This window comes from Nannospalax galili, unplaced genomic scaffold (assembly GCF_000622305.1).
Source record: "Nannospalax galili isolate Female #2095 unplaced genomic scaffold, S.galili_v1.0 scaffold137, whole genome shotgun sequence".
Classification (NCBI taxonomy): Eukaryota; Metazoa; Chordata; class Mammalia; order Rodentia; family Spalacidae; genus Nannospalax; species Nannospalax galili.
Window position 1 is genome coordinate 2039620 of NW_008340203.1, and position 20790 is coordinate 2060409.

Genomic DNA, 20790 nt, shown 5'->3' on the forward strand with positions numbered 1-20790 from the left:
ATATATATATATATATTCTCACGCTTGTCTAACATTCACAAAGCCCTGGTTCCATCCACAGCACTGTATACAGTGGCTCATGCTTCTAGCCCCAGCACTCAGAAGGCAGAAGTTGGGGGTCAGAACTTCTAGGTCTTCCTTGGTAATATAACTTAACACTGGCCCTAGGATACATAAGACCCTGTCTCAAAAATCTAAAGAAAAAAGAGTCCCTGTGGTCACCAGCTCCACCATCCAGTCTAATTTTACCAACAATACAGCTGCTATGTCTTATTCAGCTCAGGGGTCTGTTTTTCAATTGGTGCCTCACTTAAAGGGAGAAGAGAAGCATGGATAATTGTCACCACAGAACCCTGCGTCTAACACCTCTGTAAAGAACTTATTGGCAGCTGTCCTGTTGTAGCTCAGTGATTGAGGCTGATGAAGATGATGACAATGAAGATAGTGATGGTGGTGGTGGAGGGGGGTGTATGTGTCTGTGTGTCCCTGGCTCCCTCCCCACTCCTTCAAGGTGTTAACATTTCAACCCAACACATAAAGATTCTCCACACAATCCAGTAACAACCTAGCTCCCTCCCTGTGCTTTGTTGCCTAACCACCCACTCCTTTTTTGTTGTTTTTTTTTTGGGGGGGGGGGGGTTTTTTTTTTTTTTTTTGGTCTTTTTGAGACAGGGTCTCCCTGTAGCACCAGCTGTCCTGGAACTCACTATGTAGACCAGGCTGGCCTTGAACTCACAGAGATCCCACTGCCTCTGCCTCCCAAGTGCTGGGATAAAGACGTGCACCACCACGCCCGGTAGGCATACGTATTTTTACACTTCACCTGCCCATATGCTGTCCACTTAGTTTCACACATGCCTCTGTCCAAGCACACGTGAGCTCACTGACTTTCAAACTCAGCTCAAATGTTCTGTCTCCTGTGAGGTCCCACCCTTCCTTAGACACACTTCCGTGTACCTATAATCCCTACTCTCCTGAGCTCCTGAGTGGCAGAGACTACATCTTTAAGCTCTTTGTGCTTTTCTTTTACCCATGCTACACATTAAAGAATGTGCCAGAATATATACACAGATACATCAACAGTAAAGCCTGAGCTGAGGCCACAAAAACCCAACTTACAGCTCTGTCCCAGAGGCTGCAAACTTCTCTTAGGGAGGGATGATAAACATTTTTAGTTTTCTGGATCACATAGTATCTGTTGTGAACATTAGCATGAATGCAGCCACAGATGCCATGTAAATGAATGAATGTGGCTGAGTCCTAAAGGAACCTTCATTTACAAAATTAAGGCAGACACAGCAGCACATTTCTGTGGTCCCCGCTACTCAGGAGGCTGAGGCAGATGATTACACTGAGCCCATGAATTTGGGGCTAACATGGACAATATAGCAAGATCCTGTCTCTTAAAACAATTAGCCAGCTGAACTTAGCCAGCCACAATTAGTTTCAGACCCCGGATATATAGGACTGAACACAGCTAGGGAAATCTTTTGCTTTCTAATTGTTCATGGTGAAGTTGAAGCCTCTATCCAAACTGACTTAAATCAAGGTTCTTTATCTTGGAGGAACAGGATAAAGACATAAAGGCTCTTACAACTGAAAGCCCTGGTGAGCACAGGCCAATGTCTCTTGCTACTCTGTCTGCAGCTCATGAGTGCAACCAGTGTTAGTTACTCCTTACCCACACATGAGCATGCCAACTTAAAATTCCTCAGTGGGTCCCCAGTTCCCACAGTAGTGGCAGAGGTGGTTTTGGCGAAAAAGAAAAAACAGCAGGAACTCCAAATACGCTCACATTTATCTGTCAGATACTATTTTAGACACCTGGCACATAGGAATTCAATTCTATGATGTTGGCACTATTATCATTCCAAATGGAGGAACAGAGAGAGTAAACAGCTTTCTTAATCTAGTGATAGAGCTGCAGGATCCAAACTCAAAACTGTTCTTCCGAGGCCTAGTTGTTAAGGGTGACTAATTAAAAATACTTTCACAAGCCCTTTACTACTTTACCTCCCCTACCCAATCAGATACAGAACTTTCTACGCTTGTCCTTCCATTCATCTGCCTGACAAGCTTCAGTCATATATTCAAGGCCAGTCTACAGCAAATTCCAAGCCAACCCAAGTTATACAGTCTCCAAAAAGTCTTGAAAAAAAAATGATAATTTTAAAATCTGGAATTGAGGGGCTAGAGAGCGAGTTCAGTGGTTAAGAGCACTGACTACTCTTGCAGAAGACCAGGGTTCAATTCCCACCACCCACGTGGTGGCCAACGACCATGTGTACTCCAGTTCCAGGGGATCTGAAGCCTTCTTCTGACCTTGGGGCACTGCACATACATGGGTGCACCTACCTACATACAGGTTTTACGCTCATACACATAAAATAAAAATAAGTAAAATATGGGGCTGAAGAGATGGCTCAGTGGTTAAGAGCACTGACTGCTCTTGCAGAGGACCTGGGTTCGATTCCCAGCACCCACATGGCAGCTACGAACCATCCTTAACTCCAGTTCTGGGGAAATCTGAAGCCCTCTTCTGACCTCCGCAGCATTGCACAACACGGGTGCACTCACATACATGCAGGCAATACACCCATACACATGAAATAAAAATAATAAATAAAATATTTTAAAAAAATAAAAATAAGTAAAATATTAAAAATAAACATAAAATCTGGAATTGATGGTAGATTTTGTTTTTGTTTTCAGGAAGTTTTTTATACTACCTAAGCTGGTCACAAACTCATGGGTTAAGCAATTCTCCAACCTTAGTAGCTGGGAATTTAAGTGTGCACTACCATTCCTAGATGGGGATCTTATATCTAAATATATATATAGACGTGCATACATAGGCTTTTTCCTCAACTTACTAATTTAAAGAGACATTAGAAGTTCTAATGTTGAACCATCTTGCATTCCTAGACTACGTCTATCCATGCTGTTCAGACTGCAGATGCAAAAATCTTAGCCATTTTCTCTTTTTAAAATATTTTATTTATTTTTCTTTTATGTGTATAATTATATTGCCTATATGTATGTGAGTGCACCTGTGTCATGCAATGCCCTCAGAGATCAGAAGGGGGCCTTGGATGCCCTGGAACTGGATTTACAGATGGTTGTTCTAGGTGCCATGTTAAGTTCTGGGAACCCAGCCCTGGTCCTCTGCAAGAGCAGTCAGTGCTCTTAACTGCTGAGTATCTCTCCAGCCCCTCAACCATTTTCTTTACTTGCATAGTTTTTCAAGTTCAACACTTTAACCACTTAGCCACAATGATTTCTGGCACTGTGTTTTAGATTTTGATATGAAGATTATTCTAGCCTCACAAAATAAGCTCAAAGTATCTGGTTTTCTACACTTGGGGAGAATTTGAATGACACTGGAAAAAGCTGTACCCTGACAGTTTGTCAGAATAAACTTTAAACCACTGAGATTATTAGTTCTTGGTGGAATGAAGGGGTGTGTGAAACTTCAATGTATGCTTAAGGCTTTAGTCCAGTTTTTCTCTTCTTTTCAAGTTATTTTGCTGCTCTGTGTAGTTGCTTGCTTCCATGTCCCACACCCCTCCTCCAAACTTTGTTTCTTCTCTCACCTGGGCTGCAGTGGCTGCCGTCTGGAGGAGGCGGGACTCTTCCCACAGGCACCGGGCCACAATCCGGGCAATTTCCATTGGTTTCTCAAGATACCTGCTCTGTAAATGAGACAGAGAGATAATGGAAAGATGAAGCAGACTGTGGAGATGTGGACTGAACTTGGCTAATTAAAACTAACTTCTGCAGGACTTCATGAAACAACAGACCGAAGGCCCCAGAACCTGACTGAAATCAGCAGGGGAGGAAAGGAAAAAGGGAAGAATGCCGATTACAAAGAAGACAGAGAGCACACCAGTCTGAATCCTCTGTCATCTGACTTTCCAGGGTATCCAGGTGACTGACTTTACCTAGGAGTATCTAATTAACGGCCAAAACTTTTAACATTTAAACCAAGTCATATTCATGTATGGAGTAGGTGTTATGGGCATGCTAATATGTGGAGTAATATTACAGTCATTGCTTTATTGCTTCGACTGTAACATGAGAAGTGAATTTCCGGTAAATATGCTTATGGGCCAGTATATAGGGAATTGAGAAAGGGCTAGTTACTTCTCCTTTGATTAAGAGTACAAGAAAGCCTCGTATTATTTAGCCAAACAAGGTAAGAAGTACTTCCAGGAAAGAAAACTAAGACCCTACTCTGAGGGTCCAGTGCTTGCTACTCAGTTTCCCATCGCACCTGGAGGAACTGCTTGATTCTTCGCAGGTTGTGCTGATAGAGGACATTGGACTCTTGCAGGAAGCGGCTGTATTGCTGGTCAATCTCACCCAGGAGGTTATGAAATACCAGCGTGGCATGTGACTCTTTGCTGGCTGCATATGCCCTAGGAAAAGGAAGTGGGAAAAAGATCAATTCTAAGGCCAGAGAGTGATGGCACACGTCTGTAATCACTGCTCTTTGGAGGTAGAGGCAGGAGAATAGAGACTTTAAGGCCAGCTTCCAGCCTTCCAGACTGGCCTAGAACTCCTTGGTAACTGGAATTCCAGGCTAGTCTGGGTGATCTTGTCTCAACAACAGTAACAAGATTCTGAAATATATACACACAGAAACCGCCATCAAGGGGTGTATGGGGGGAACATGGTAAATTGGTGCTATAATCCATTCATTGTTTTTCATTCCTCTTGCTCAGCACAATAATACCATCAATGTGGTGATCAGCAGCAGAGCACTTGCCTAGCATGCTCAAGGCCCTGGATTTGATCCCTAGCACAGGGGAAAAAAGAGATTAACATAAGAATGATTCCAGATATTATTACTCATTCTTACAGACTACACAGTTAAAATATTTGAGCAAAATGGACAGATACAAGTTAGGTGTGCTGGCACATGTCTGTAATCGCAGAACTTGGGAGGCTGAGGCTGGAGAATTGCAAGTTGGAGATCAGCCTGTGCTTCATAGTGAGTTCCAGGCTAGCCAGAGCTATATAGCAAGACTTTGCCTCAAGTACAAACAAACAAAAACAAAAACAAGCGTGGTATGGTGGCACACATCTGTAATCCCACTACTGGGAAGTAGAAGCAGAAGAATCAGACATTCAAGGGTATTCTCCACTACAAAGCAAGTTCTAGGCCAGCCTAGACTACACAAGACCTTGTCACGCACGCACGCACGCACGCGCACACACACACACACACACACACACACACAAGATCCCTGGGGGGGGGGGGTCTCCCCTAATTGGTGAGCTCTAGGCCAATGAGAGACCCTGTTTCAAAGGAGGTAGATGTCATTTTTGAGGATGATATGAGGCTATCCTCTGGCCTACATGCACAGTCACATACACACACATGCATGTGCACCTAGATACAAACATATACATGAATTATTTTTTTTAAAAGAAAAAGAGGTAAGGCTATTTTGGCTTAAGTTCTCAATCAACCCTGTGGTCAGATTATTAATACATATATATTAGCGTAATAAGTAATGCCAGGCTGGGAGGGCCTATCTCTAGCATCTCTGAATCATCTCCTTGGCTTTTTGCCAAATCAGGGTATACCTTCTGGAAAAAGTAGGTCACATTAGTGTAGGCCTGAATTAAATTAAAATTAATAGATGGGCCTGAATATATTAAGTAAAGGAAATAGTTGCCATTGTTTCTTCTATGAGTGGAGTCCATTTCCCTTACTGTGTCTCTTTCCTTTAAAAGGGGAAGACACATGTGGTGGCACTCAACTTCTACTTGTGATGGAATTCAGATTAAAAAAATCTATACCTCGTTACTGGAGTATCAGAATACACAGAGGATCTCCCTGAGTAAATGAGACCCAAATCAAACTTCAAAACATCTACCGCCAAGCAGGCCAAAAGACAGCTACCCACATGCCCTCCAAATACAGAAAACCTCTGATCTCCTGATCTTTCTCCATCACCTGCACTTAGAAGCTTTTGATAAAAGGGTGAAGCTAGAACAAACTGTCTCTCAAATCAAACCGAAACTTAGTAAGTCAGGGAGTTTCCCAAGCAGGACTTACCAATCTTGACTCTCAATCCAAGGTGCCAGGAACTGCCGTAGCTCCATGGGGAAGCTGTCACTGTACAGCTGATGAAGTTGCTCCAGGTACCGTGTGTCGAGCTGCTGGAGCTGATTCCATTGGGCCATCCTGCTGGAATCAGGGGTCCCAACTGTAACCAAAGAGTTTGCATGGTCACTACAAGCCCCAATATGGGATGACTAACCTTGAAATATCCCAGTTGCTTTGGAAAGGATCTTGCATGATTTTTTCCTACTTTTTTTTTTTTTTTTTGTTTTTTTGAGACAGGGTCTCCCTGTAGCCCCTGCTGTCCTAGAACTCACTATGTAGACCAGGCTGACCCTGAACTCACAGAGATCCACCTGCCTCTGCCTCCTGAGTACTGGGATTAAAGGCATGTGCCACCACATCTGGCTCCTACTCTTTAAAAACAAAAGTTTTTATTACTTTTATTTTATGTGTATGAGTGTATTGCCTGCAGATATCTAAGTGCACCCGTGTCATGCAGTGCCCACAGAGGTCAGAAGAGGTACTGGATTCCCTTGGAACTGGAGTTATGAACGGTTTTAGTTGCCATGTGGGTGCTGGGAATCAAACTTGAGTCTTCTGCAAGAACAGCCAGTGCTCTTAACCGTTGAGCCACCTCTCCAGCCCCATTTTCCTGCTCTTTTGACCAATACTTACGCATTCACATTCCCTGCTCATGAACCACCACTAAACCCCTCCCTCTTGATGTTGGGATTGAACCCCAGGCCTTGCACATGCTAGGCAAGCTCTTTACCACTGAGCTAATCCCCAGTCCCTTGATATTTTTGAGACAGGGTCTCTTTCTGTAAGCCAGGCTGGCCTTGTTATCTCCTGCCTCTGCCTCCTGAATGCTTGGATTTCAGGCATGAGTTGCCACATACAGCTCCAGCAGAGTTTCTTTTAAATTAGGATAAGTAGACACAATGCCAAGTTCTAGAATCCATTACCAAGCCAGGCATGGTGGTTCAAATCTGCAATTTTGGCACTGCAAGGGCTGAAGTACTCTGATGGAGAGTTCAAAGCCAGCCTGAGCTGTGAACAGAGTAAGATCCTGCCTCAAATAATCAATCCATTACCTAACAGAGGTGTGTGAGGTTAGAAAAACAAAATCAGCATGTGAAGCTGAAAAATTCCTTAAGCTTCAGATTTCTATTTCCTCATCTATAAAAAAAGAGATCACTATTCTCTCCTTGGGGCCACTGAGATACTATTTCCAAAACCCTCAACTAAGGCTGAACAAACCCAGTTCCTCTAGACACATTCCTTTCAGATGATCTGCAAGACAATCAAAGCAAACCTGCACTGAAGTCCAGCACAGACGGGGTATTCAAGAAGGACGGAGGGCCACAAGTTTAGGGGGCATGTGGGCAGGGGCTTGGGATTCTTCCACTCAATCAAAAATAGTTTGGGTTTAAGATTCTCAATTTGAAATGAGAAAGAAGGGAAGCTAAATGCCAAGTATACGAGTTGTTCTCAAGTGCATGACTATTCACCGAAATGTCGGCTATGAAAAACCAACCCAGCTAGCTAATCACTTTCAATCCTCTTTCAGAATAGTTTGAGTCATAAAAATGTCAATACAGAACAAGTAGTCTTAAGATCTAAAAATAGCCATGAGCAAGAACCAAAGATTAAAGAGTGGCATGTGTACAGCAAACGCTGGCTGGAAGAAAGGAGGCAGTGCATGCCCCAGGCTGAAGCTCTGTAACTCTGGTGTGCAGCCCTCAGCAAGAAACCAACAGCCATTGGGTCCCTCTTACAGTGTTTACATAAAGGCCTAGTGAAAATCTGTAGATTAAAAGCATTACTAGGGCCTTCTGTATCTCAGGACCTAAATTGCATAGAGATCTCTTCCAGTTTGGGGCTGGGGAGATGGCTCAATTGGTAAAGAGCTTGTTTCTGAACCCAAGAACTCACATATTAACAAAAATCTGAGGGTGGTGCTGTAATCCTTCTGATAGCAAGAGATGGGAGGTGGAGACAGGGATCCTGGAAGTTCACTGGCCAGCTAGTCTAGCCTACTTAGCAAAGTTCCAGGCTAATGGGGGCTCCTCTCTCAAACAAAATATGGAAGGTATCTAAGGAGTGACATCTGAGGTTGTCCTCTGACCTCTACATACATGCACCTACACATACATATACACCCCATATGCACATGAACATGCATATACAAAGGAACACATGTATGCCAACTTATGTAAATGCTATTGTATGGAATGATACCAAACTGAAGACTCCATTGTTCAGCATGATAGACACCTACACGTGGCTGCTGAGCCATGGAAATGTGGTCACTTTACACAAATGTATGCTGGATCTGAAAACAGTGAACAAAAGAAGACCACAAAAATCTTGATGTTCAAATCATATTTTGGGTATGTTGGGCTAAATAAAACATATTATTAATAAGCATTCTGCCCATTTCTTTTTATTTCTTTTAATGTGGCTACTAGAAAAGTTAACATAACATTTGCCAATTATATTCTGTTTATTAAAAATAAGGACACTTGGGGCTGGAGAGATGGCTCAGTGGTTAAGAGCACTGAGCACAGGTTTGATTTCCAGCACTCATATAGCAGCTAATAACCATCCTAACTCCAGTTCCAGACAATCCAATGCCCTCTTCTGACCTCCATGGGTATTGCATGACATGGGTACACTTGCATACATGCAGACAAAACATACACATAAAAAAATAATAAATCAAATATTAAAAAATAACAAGGACACTTGTTTTAGAACAAAGATTTTAAAAGCTGTAGTTTTCCTATTTAAGAGTTGTCTGCTTGATACAGTAAATTCCAGTGCTATAAATTAACAAAAAATAGACTATTTCACTGTTTCTCTTGGACACAAATGAAGAACCAGTCTACTCTGAAGTTCCAAGATAAAATCATAAAACCACACCTACTCTACCTGCTCATAGATGAACATCCAAGTCAGATGCACAGTTCCATTTTCAATTACATAAAAAATTATCAGTTGTCAAGAACCGATTCATTTCTAGTCTATAACTCAGAGGGCCTTGTTTAGTTGTTGCTATTTGGGTGTTTTTAGCTAGGGAAAGGGCTCGTGAACAATGTAATAATTGGGCTTTTCCTTATACCAGACACCAGCTTGTAGCTTTTTCCATAAAATTAAAGCACCCAAAATGACTAATTTTATCTTTTAGTCTAATCAAGAAAGATAATATGCAAACTATCTTACATGAAGGAGAATTACTCTAAATTAAGACCGACAAGCAGGTGGCACTTTCAAGGAAAGCATGGGTGCTTTGGCTTCATACTTTAGCGCAGCAGCATCAGTCACGTCCTCACATGCCGCTTAGCTACAAACTATGTTTGCTTCACAGAAGCCACAGGGTAATTGGAAGTTGTTCACAAGAGCAGAGGACCCTTAAGAGATAACTAGCCAAATTGTCTAGGAAAACCATTGCCAACTGGCTTGCTATAATTGTTTTACTGGAAAACACTTAAAAGAACCACTTTATCATACAAAGTAATTTAGGAGCTGGGGATATTGTTCAGTGGTACAGTGCTTATCTAGCAAGCTCAATGCCCTGGGCTCTATTCTATCCTCAGCATCACAGAAACAAACAAAAACAAAACCCCCAAGTTAATCTGAACAAGTCCACTAAGGTTTTTTTTTTTTTTTAAACAGTGTCTGGCTATGTAGCCTAAGCTGGCCTTGAACGTTTGGTCTCCCTCCATCTCTGAGTATTAGGACTGCACATGTGCATCACATCATGCCAGGCTCCTACTACGTTCTAACCAAACCATTCTTATCTATAAAAGCATTCTAAGCCCATGTTTTAATAACCACTTCATTAAATTGTAGAACACACAAAGTGATCTGCCCAATGATTTGAATGCCAATCTACGTAAAAGGGAAAAGGATTCAGAGGCCTAAGTATAAATCCTGCCGGCCACTGAGGATCTGCTTAGGGAAACCTTGTTTGATTACTAAATAGATTCCTCCACAGCAAAACAAGGACTTACCCTGTCTGGGAAGGATGGTTCTAAACTAAGTGAAATCATGGATGAACAGTAGCCTTCCTCCCTGGAGCTACATTCAGGGAGCATGTAAACAGCTTCCTTCCTGTGCTGTTCCTCCCTTTAACAGCATTTCTTAATATGAAAACTCTTTCTCAGTATCCCGAGAGGCCCAGAAACCTACCTTAATTCATCTAAGTAGTTAGATGTTATATGTGATATCCACTGACTGTTCCAGCTATGTAAAACACATGCATTATAATGGACCTTTTTGTCATATCCTGAGGGAGGGAGCTAGTAATGTGATCTAGTGAATACATGTAAGGACAGAGGAAAGGACAGGCGGGGTTGTGTGGTGTCCTGATCAAATCTCTATACACATTTCACTTAGGGTAGGTAGCTCTAGGTTCAAAATAAGACCAAAGATGAAAATGATCCCAGCACTTGGAGGTAGATTCAGGAGGATTAGTTCAGGGTTATCCTTAGCTACTTGTAAGTTTGAGGCCAGCTTGGGCTACAGGAGGTCCTATCTAAAAAAAGAAAAACTGGGGCTGGGGATTTAGCTCAGTGGTAGAGCTCAAGCACAAGGCCCTGGGTTCAGTCCTCAGCTCCGGAAAAAAAAAAACAAGGCAATTAAAAAAAGAAAAACCATAACAACAAAAACCCACCAAGTGCTATTTAAAATGAAAAGATAAAAGTTAAGAACCTTGGTTAAAGAACAGTCCAGGGGGCTAGAGAGATGGTTCAGCCGTTAAGAGCACTGGCTGCTCTTGCAGAGGACCCAGGTTTGGTTCCCAGCACCCACATGGTGGCTAACACCCATCTGTGACTTCAGTTCCAGGGGAACCCAACACCTTCTTCTGACCTCCATGGGCACTGCACGATACAGGTGCACTTACATACATGCAGACAATACACTCATACATAAAATAAAATAAATAAATAAAATTTTTAAAAAAGCTCCTTCAGTACAGGAGCTGGGGCTGAAGCCAAGCTGGTAAACTGCTTGCCTAGCATGCATGAAGGAGGCCCTGGGTTCCATCCCCATACTGAATGAAACAGCACAGGAGCACACCCCAGCACTCAGGAGGTAGAGGCAGAAGGATCATAAGTTCAAGGTCATTCTTTCTACATATTGAATTTGGGGTCAGCCTAGGCCACATGAGACCCTCTCAAGAGAGGAAGGAGGGAGCGGGTAGGGAGGGGGAGAAAAAAAAAAAAAGAGCAGCCCAAGTAAGTAAAAACTATAAAATTTATTTGTACTTATCATAGGCAGCCTGTTTTAAGCATCTGACATGTATTTATGGACTCATTTCATCCTCACACTAACCATATGAGATGGTACTTTTCATTTTACAAAGACACAGAATTTTAAGTGATTTACCCAAGTCACACAGGTAGTAAAGATATGGAGCTGGATCCAAACACAGTCTAGTTTCAGGATTCCTGCTAAACCACTTTGGGAGTTTTAGATGGTGGGAATTTTAAACAAGTAAGCTATGAGTCAATCATAATGCTAAAACAAAACACTGTTCTAGTGTGCCTGGGTTAAGGGCTCTGTCTGTCTGCCCCTGACTATTGGGATGCTACTGTAATTGTATGTATCACAGTTTAAATGAAGTTCTGAAAAAACAAACACACAGGGGTGGCCATCAGTGTGAGGAGTCCCAAGTCCTGGAACATATTTGCCAGCAAGGAGGTAAGTGGGCAACAGTAAGTAGTGTTGGGAGGAAAAAATTGGGCAACAGCAGCTCTTCAAACACTTAAGAGATCTGTATGTGAAAGGGTGGTTTATTCTAGGGCCATAACATCTACTTCCCAACTCTACCCTCTGGAATAATTCTTTCAGAACCAGAGGGTCCCCACTCTGCCTACAGATTAGAATCAGGACAGGGAGAGGACAAAGAAAAACCAGGGAAGGGAGGGACAGGCCAGGCTAGGGCAGGGCAGCACAGGGTAGGACAAGGAAGGGAAGGGAAAAGATGAGGTGTCTGGGGTCGAAGTCAGAAGCCAATCCAGATATGAGGGTGGGAATGAGGGTTCCAGATGACGCTAATGAGCAGCTCAGATGAAAACCTGGGACCCAGGAGAGATCCGGGTTCAGTACTGGATGCATAGCAGAACCACCTGAGACGCTCCAGGCACTGAAGAGAAGGCTCAGAGAAGAGCATGCCAAGCAAGCATGAGGACAGCTCAAGCATGATGCAGGAGGATCACTAGAGCTTCTAGCCAGCCAGCCTAACAGAAAAACAACAGAGAGCGCCAGGTTCCATGAGAGACCCTGTCTCAGGGAATATGGTGGAGCCTGATAGAGCAGGACAGCTGATGTCCTCCTCTGTCCTCTGCGTGTAAATTGCATGGGGGCTCACACACATACATATACCACATGAACAGAAACACACACACACAACCACTGAGGAACTCTGAGAAGCTGGGTACTGATCCTTAGTGCATTGCTACTGAATATTAATCTCTTGGGGATAGGATCCAGGCAGTTGTCATGAAGCAGAACAGAAACCAAGGCATGAGATATGGTTTCTAGAAGGCTCTGAAAGTCATGCTGAGAAACAGGAACTTTCTTCCAAGAGCAATGGAGAAGTTTGAAAAGTCTTACACATACATGACAATTTGATTAGTCTTTCAGAAAGATCTCTCAGGTAATATCCAAGGTGAGAGATGGAGGAAATGTTTTGAGGTGAACATTTACAGATACTGAAGAGGTAGGGGAGCCTGGGCTGTGAGACTGAAGAGCAAAGGTGACTCAGAATGGGAGAATTAAGGAGCAACCTCCCAGGTTCCTGGTGTATTTATTTAACACTTAGATGGAGATGCTCCCCTGAGAAATGTCACAGCAATATTACTGGAACCCAAGAACAAATGCTGTGGTAAGAGAAAGCAAGCTGACATTTAACCAAAAAGGGTCAAACATCCAGGTCTGCGTTCCACCTGACTCAGGAACTCCCCAGGGAAAGGAGTCAACCAGAAAGAAAAATCAACCAGAAATCTCAGAGCTAAAAACTCCTGGGCTTTTACTCACAAAGGGTTTTTTTTTTTTTTTTTTTTTTTTTATCTTTTTGAGACAGGGTCTCCTTGTAGCCCCAGCTGTCCTGGAACTCACTATGTAGACCAGGCTGGCTTTAAACTCACAAAGATCTGCCTGTCTCTGCCTCCCAAATGCTAGGATTAAAGGCGAGTGCCACCATGCCCTGCTACTCACAACGTTTTTAACTGTTTCCCCATATCTGCCTGCATCCTTTCAGGCCACGTGGGTGAGCAGACCTTTCTAAGCCCTAACCTCAGATCCTGCTGCCCCCAAGCTGCACTGACAACTTTCCTTGCTCTGAGACTAAGAAAAGCATGTACTATGAGGGTGGGAGACTGTGGATCCTAACTCTCGACCTGCACCTCAGTTTCCTCCTCTATAAAAATGGAAGGCATCTGTACTCACAGGGCCACTGTCAGATTTGATTTAATGCACATGAAGCTCTTAGGATGCAGCCAGTTCACCGGGCAAGCATCTGTGCGTATTACCTGACCGATGGTTGGGCTGGCCCTGCCCCACCTCAGCTGCCACCTGCATGCTGGCCTAGTTCCCAGCACTCACTCTGTTCTTCTTATAGCTCCTCAAGGTCATCAAGCTCCTCCTGCCACAGACCTCACACATGCCCTCCTTCCAACAATGATATGGACCCATGCCTCTCACTCTGGCACTCTATGGGACTTGCAAGGTTCACAAGGACAGGAAGAGCCTCGGCTCTGGCTCATTGGCATGTCTTCCTCTTCCCCAGCATCCAGTTCATAACAAGTGAACAAAAAGCATGTGTCAAATGAATGAACCACTGGTGTGAATTATCCTGTATTAAAGGCACCAGATTCTCCCAGGTGAAGGCAATATACCCAGAAAGAAACCATTCTGTGAGGAGTCCAACTCTTCCTGTTTTGCTGTTTCAAAATCCTAAGCATGACCCTTCAGTGGTCTTTCAAAAAAAGTAAAGTCACTCATTCCAAAAACACACATTTGGGGAGTGGGGAGATGGATCAGTCAGTAATACTTGCCACACAGGCGTGAGAACCTGTTTGGATTGTCAGCACCTGTGGCATGTGCCTATAATCCCAGTGCTGGGAAAGTGGACACAGAATAGCCAAATTGGTGAGCTCCTGGTTCAGTGAGAGACCCGGTCTCAAAAAATAAGATGGAGAGCCAGGTATGATGGTGTACACCTTTAATCCCAGCACTGGGGAGGTAGAGGCAGGCAGATCAAGGCCTGAGAGATAGAAAAGGAGGTAGAGGCAGTGAGATCAAGGCCAGCCTGGTCTACACAGCAACTTCCAGGCCAGCTGGGGCTACAGGGAGACCTTGTCTCAAAAAGACAAAAAATAAATATATAAGATGGAGAGTGATTGTGGAAGATACCCAATATGGACCTCTGGCTTCCACAGGCAAACATACTACACAAACACATGCCCATACACAGTAGCTTCTCATTAGCCACTATTGCAAAAATCTACCCTTGTCTAAGGCTTCCTGACAACATAACAACCTTCAGTTGGTAACCTCAAACCTTTTTAAAGGGGTTCTGTCTTCCAAGTCAGCTCATCAACACCCCCATACACCTTGCTTGTTCCTTTTCTGTGACTGCTAGACATACTCATTGCTTTAAGGGAAAGCTTGCTGGAGAAAGCCTTTAGGTTCTGGTACTTTTGGCCAAAACCCAAATTAAAAAGTTACAAAAGCATCTACTATTGTGAAGTGCTATAGAAGTTCTTAGTACTCATCTAAACAGAATGTGAAAATAAAGCTGACAAAAACCTTAAATTTTGACATTTCAAGGTCATAGACCTGTGATATAGCTCAATGCTTCTTAGATAGATGAAAGAAGCTTCAAATTTTTTCAGATCACTTTCTCTCTCAGTGATATTAAGAAGTCACTCAGCACAGGGCAATGAGCTCAGAATCCATATCCACAGATCCTGTTAAAGAATCCCTTCCTTGCTCGGTGTAGAGGCTCACACCTGTAGTACTGGCACTCAGAAAGCTAGCATGGATTACAGAGCAAAACCTTCTCTTTTACATGAAAAAAATGAAACAAATTAAAAAAAAAAAAAAAACACAACAAAACAATCCAGCTCCTTTCTTTTAAAGTCACCACGGGCTTGCAAAACCTCAGATTAAAAGGACATTTGTGGTGGTTAAATACCCTGCCCCATCATCCTCTGCTACTCTTCTCACTGAGAAAGAGGTCTTTGCTCTCTTCCTCTGAATCTGATTAAACCCACACCTACTCCAGCCAATACAGGCTGAAAGTGTTGATATATGTTGATATTTTGTTGACTGGTGAAACCTGGGGCCTTGGGCTCTGGGGGCCTGGGTAAGAGCTCTACCAGTAGTTAAGTCCTAGCCCTCTTTTTACTTTTTATTTTGGAAGTCTCTCTAAGTTCAGGTTGGTCTTGAAACCACTCTGTAACTAAGTTAGGCCTTGAACTTGAGATCCTCCTGCTTCAGCCTCCCAAGTAGCTGGGACTGCAGCTACTGTGCCACGAAGGCCAAGCTGATATACAATCCCCAGTGCCTCTGCCAGATTCTCCTACAAGGAGAAAGGTTCTCTGGAAGCCAGCCACCATTCTGTAGGAAACACAAGTCAGAGAAGAGGCCACACACAGACACTCGATCCATAGTCCCAGGTGAGATCACCCTCATCCAGGGATCAGATTAATGTAAGTAAAGAAGATTTCAGATGATTTTTGCTCCAAATGTTCGAGGCTTCCCAGCTGATGCTCCAGACATCAAACAGCAAATAGTGAGTCATGGCTGCTGTGCCTACTTGAACTCCTGAGCCAAAAAGCCTAACAAAATGTTAGTTCCCTTGTGTCACTAATTTCAGGTAGTTTATTGCATTTGGCCACTTCAGCACTTTTTCCAACCTAATGACTGAACGAATGTAGTATCTATTAAGTTCAATTTTCATGAGAAATTTATAATCTTACAGGAACAGGCTTTTCTGTTAAAGCTATTTTACTATAAACCTCTTATTTTTCCCCGTACACTCACTTTCAAAATGATTCATCCATTCTCCTTCAAAATGCATCTGTACACGACAGTCCCAAAATCCACACCTCTAGCCTATCTTCTCTCAAGAACATCAGACGCCAGTGTCCAGCTACCGCTCAACCTCTTTTAGATGTTTGATGACTAAGACTGTGAGTCTGAGGTAGTCTAGGCAACCCAGTGAGATCCCACCTAAAACTAAAATAACTTTAAAAAGAGAAAAAAGAAATGAAAAGAAAAAATTATAACTGTGGCTTCAGTAGATTAAAATGCAAAGAAGCAAAACACAGAGTTTCTGAGATTTCCTAACCAGTGTATGTTTTTAGGCCAGGTGTACAGGGCTCCATTGGCTAACTGAACATGTGAGTGGCTTTTTAGCAGGTGCTTCACTGAGCCCACAGGAACACAGGCCAATTCATTCTCCACTAAGACAACAGTGTGCACTCCGGGAGGCACCTTGGAATGTAACTCCACCATAGATATCAAGGCAAATGATGCTCCCCTAAGGGCTGCACAGCCTCGTTCCTATTGAGTAGGAAGGATACTGGATCCTGTTTTGGTGGAAAGGTAGCTTTAGTGTCAACTTGACACACCTGGGTTGAGGAAGCCTCAATTGGGGAATTGCCTCTATTGGACTGGCCTGTGGCCATGTCTGAGGGGCATCTTCTTGATGAGTGATGTGGGTGGGCCCAGCCCACTGTGGGTGGTGCCACCCCTGGGCAGGTGGGCCTGTGTTGCATAAGAAAGCAGGCTGAGCAGGGCCAGAGGAGCAAGTCAGTAAGCAGCGATCTTCCATGGCCTGTGCTCCAGCTCCTGCCCTCCAGGTTCCTGCCCTGAGTTCCTACCTTGGGCTCCCTGATGAACTGTGACCCGGGAGATGTAAGATAAATAAACCTTTTCCTCCCCAAGTTGGTAGTGGTCAGAGTGTTTTGTCACAGCAATAAAGAACAAACTAACGACAGTAGCCATATGAGCAAGATCTGAAAATGGGATAGGTGCTCACTGTTTCCCAAGAATCACAGGTCTACAGAGAGATGGTTGTTCTAAGAGAAAGGCATGGCCAGTCTAAGCAAGGGACCAGCATGTGTTGACAAAGAATGCTCAAGAGAACATCACACAAAACTGGGTGAGCATGACCCAAAAGCCTCCTAATGTACACACAGACAAAGAATGAGAAATAAAGTGACAGTGGACAAAAGGTGTCAATCAACGTTTAGAATCCACATTGTACAGGGATGGTAACTGAGCTAGCACAGCTGAGAAAACCAAACTGATGTGCCCGCAGAAAGGTTCTCAGGTGAGCAGTGTGCTGGGTGACCTCAACAGCTCAAAGTTGGAGGAAGAAGGTACGGTTGACAGCAGAGACAAAAAACGACTTGGGTGATAGACTTGGGTGATAGTGGTGGGGTGGGGAGAGGGAGACATCTATGTAAGTTTGGTGTGGTGGCATATACTTATAATCTCAACACTTGGGAGACTAATGCAGAATGGTGAGTTCAAGGCCATCTTGGGCTACATAGTAAGGCAAGGTCAAGCAAGGTGCAAAGGGGTTGGGGATGAGGGCAAGTCCTGAGCTCAGCATGGTGGTCCATGTCCATAATGGAGGCCTGCCTGAGCAATTAATTAATGAAGGGAGGGAGGGGGAGGAGAGCAGGAAAGAGGGAAAGGGGAAAGCTAGGAAGAGGAGGGGAGGGGCGAGGAAAAGGAAGAGGAGGAAGCTAAATACACTGTAGGACTGTTACTGGGAAGCAGTGCTTAGAAGTGATGTGGGATGAGACCGGAGATGGCTGTTTTCAGTATAAGTAGTTCAGTTGGATAAAAATCATAATTATTTAAGTGAAATGCTTCCTGTCAAAATTTTTAAAAAATAGGTAGCATTACTTATCTTCCCTTAGAAAGAATCCTTAATCAACTCATTCGCCCATTTCCTTTGTTTTGCTTCATTTGGTTTTTCAGACAGGGTCCAGCTACGTGGCATAAGCCTGTAACCCTAGCTTCTCAGAGGCTGAAGAGAATTGAGAGTTCAGTCAAGGTCAGACTAGGCAACAGATTCACACCCCCCATTTCAACAAAACAAAAACAGAAAAATATTCAGTATGGAACCAAGCACAGGGTAGAAATGGGCCCACCTCTGCCTCACCAGTCTCCGCCCTCACCTAGGAGGCAGCAAACCAAGATGAAGACCACTTGAGGGGAGATGAGATGGTACCGGGCCACCTCAGGCAGTTGGGGGAGGATTCTTGGAGGATGCAAACATTTGTTGTGCCCTAGGAGAAAAAGTTGTTTTGTTTTTTTTTTAATGTTTTTGATTTATTTTTATTTTATGTGTATGAGTGCATTGCCTGCATATATGTGAGCATACCCATGTCATACAGTGCCCTCAGAGGACAGAAGATGGTGTCAGATCCCCTGGAATCAGAGTTACAAGCAGTTGTTAACCACCATGTGGGTGCTGGGATTTGAACCCAGGTCTTCTACGAGAAAGAGGTTTTTTTTGTTTTTTTTGTTTTTTTTTTTTTTTCGGTCTTTTTGAGACAGGGTCTCCCTGTAGCCCCAGCTGTCCTGGAACTCACTATATAGATCAGGTTGGCTTTGAACTCACAGAGATCCAACTGCCTCTGCCTCCCAAGTGCTGAGATTAAAGGCATGTGCCACCATGCCTGGCCCAAAACAGGTTTTTGTTAATGCTAAAATATCAGCTTAAGGTTTTTAGGATAGGGCTGGAGAGATGGAGCAACACTTAAAAGTACATATTGCCCTTCCAGAGGACCCCCATTTGATTCCCAGCACCTATATCAGGTGGCTCACAACTGCCTGTAACTCCTGCACTGAACACACATGCACAAACCCCCACACACATACACATAACTGCCACCGTGCAACCCATCTCCACCACTCCAGGGCGTCTTCTTTCTTTTGGTGAGACTGTTTTTGCTTCTGAAGGTTTCCCTATTTTACCTGAGAGCTCAATGTATCCAGAATTTCTATAAGTTTGTGTAGAAGCAGTTTTGGGGTATCACTCTACCATAGATAGGAAACAGGTCAGGACCAGACAAGTGAAGGCTGTTGAGAAACATTAGGGGTGAAAGCAGCAAGACTCGCTGGTGCTCTGGATGGAAGCAGGAGTACAGGGGAACAAAGGAATCAAGGCTGGCTCCTAGATTTCTGACTTGCACAGTGAAGCAAACCATGATACACCTTTACTTCAATATTGGACTGAGAGAGAGGCACAGACTTGGGCTGAGAAAACCAGAGTTAAGCTTTAGACAAGATGGACAGGAAGTAACCACATACAGCGTACCCACAGGAGGTCAGGAAAGCAGCAGAAGGCAGGGGCTGGGAACCCATGGGTGTGGTGCTGGAGATGCATACCTGGACTTATCCTCAGAGTCAAGGCCAAGGTAATGGCTAAGAGTGCTGGGGAGGTAGCTCAGCTGACAGAGTGCTTGCATACTCTAGGCCTAGATTTGATCCCTAGCACTGCAAAACACACACACACACACACACACACACACACACACACACTGAAAGTAGTGGCTGAGATAGAAAAAGAAAAGAGTCCCTCACAGAGAGGCCTGAGCCACTTCAACCTTTGAGCTCAGGGAGAGGATGACCAGGAAGGACATCAAGAATGGTCTGTGAGACTGAAGGAAAATCAGGGACCAGGGTGTTATAGAAGCTGAGAAAAGACAGTGTTTCAAGAAAAAAAGAAACCTTGCACTGCATGGACAACCACTGAAAGGTCAGCGGAATGACAACTGTATATATCTATGACAACTGTATATATCTATTCAATGCAGAGATCTCAGGAAACCCAGGCCAAAGCCCACCCTGTCTATCAATTCACATTTCTGAACCCAAAACAAATCTATCAAGAGGCCTACAGAGGCACTTACAACAACCACCACTTTTCTTCCCAGAGCTGACTGCCATAAAAGTTCCCAAGACCCCGTGGAAAGCTATTTTCTCACTTCTCTCCTTTAATCTGAAACACCACTCCCTTATTTAAAAAAAAAAAAAAAAAAAAAAGCAATTAAAAAGGTCCCAAAGGGCTTGAAGAAATAGTCTCACAACCATCTGTAACTCCAGTTCCAGGGGATCCAACACCCTCTTCTGGCCACCACAGGCATTGCATGCACAGTGCCCAGACATGCTGGCAAAACATACACAACATAAAATAAAAATAAAAATATTTTTTAAAGGAGGAAGGGGGCAAAAAGGGCCAACAAGTAGCTCAGTGGATAAAGGCACTTGCTGCAATAAGCCTAGTGACCTGAATTCGATCTCTGGAACCCATGTGGAAGGAAAGAACTGACCCCACAAAAATTGTCCTTTGAGACTGCTTATACACACACATACACACACACACAAATAATAAATAATTTTTAAGTTAATAAAAAGAGGCCCAAGAAAGGCTGGAGAGATGGCTCAGCAGTTAAGAGCACTGACTGCTCTTGCAGAGGACCCGGGTTCAATTCCCAGCACCCACATGGCGGCTATGAACTGTCCTTAACTCCAGTTCCAGGGGAATCTGAAGCCCTCTTCTGACAACTGCATTGCGTGAAACGGGTGCACTCACATACATGCAGGCAATACACTCATACACATAAAAATAATAAAATATTAAAAAAAATACAAGAGGTAGCTAGGGGTGTAGC

At 43.7% G+C, this 20790-nt stretch overlaps 1 protein-coding gene across 5 annotated transcripts in view; it reads right to left on the reverse strand.

Annotated features, from left to right (window-relative positions):
- Stat3 (signal transducer and activator of transcription 3) overlaps positions 1–20790 on the reverse strand; it is a 59623-nt gene that overhangs the window by 23989 nt on the left and 14844 nt on the right. For 3 of the 5 annotated variants that reach the window (XM_008835293.3, XM_008835295.2, XM_008835294.3), the window contains exons 2-4: positions 6068–6218; positions 4274–4418; positions 3594–3692 (exon numbers count right to left, since the gene is read on the reverse strand). In XM_008835293.3, the coding sequence (XP_008833515.1) occupies positions 3594–3692; positions 4274–4418; positions 6068–6195 (372 nt within the window). In that variant the 5' untranslated portion in view covers positions 6196–6218. Of the gene's footprint in view, positions 1–3593; positions 3693–4273; positions 4419–6067; positions 6219–18288; positions 18400–20790 lie in introns of those variants that run through there. The other 2 variants (XM_029564579.1, XM_029564580.1) reach the window with 2 other exon arrangements.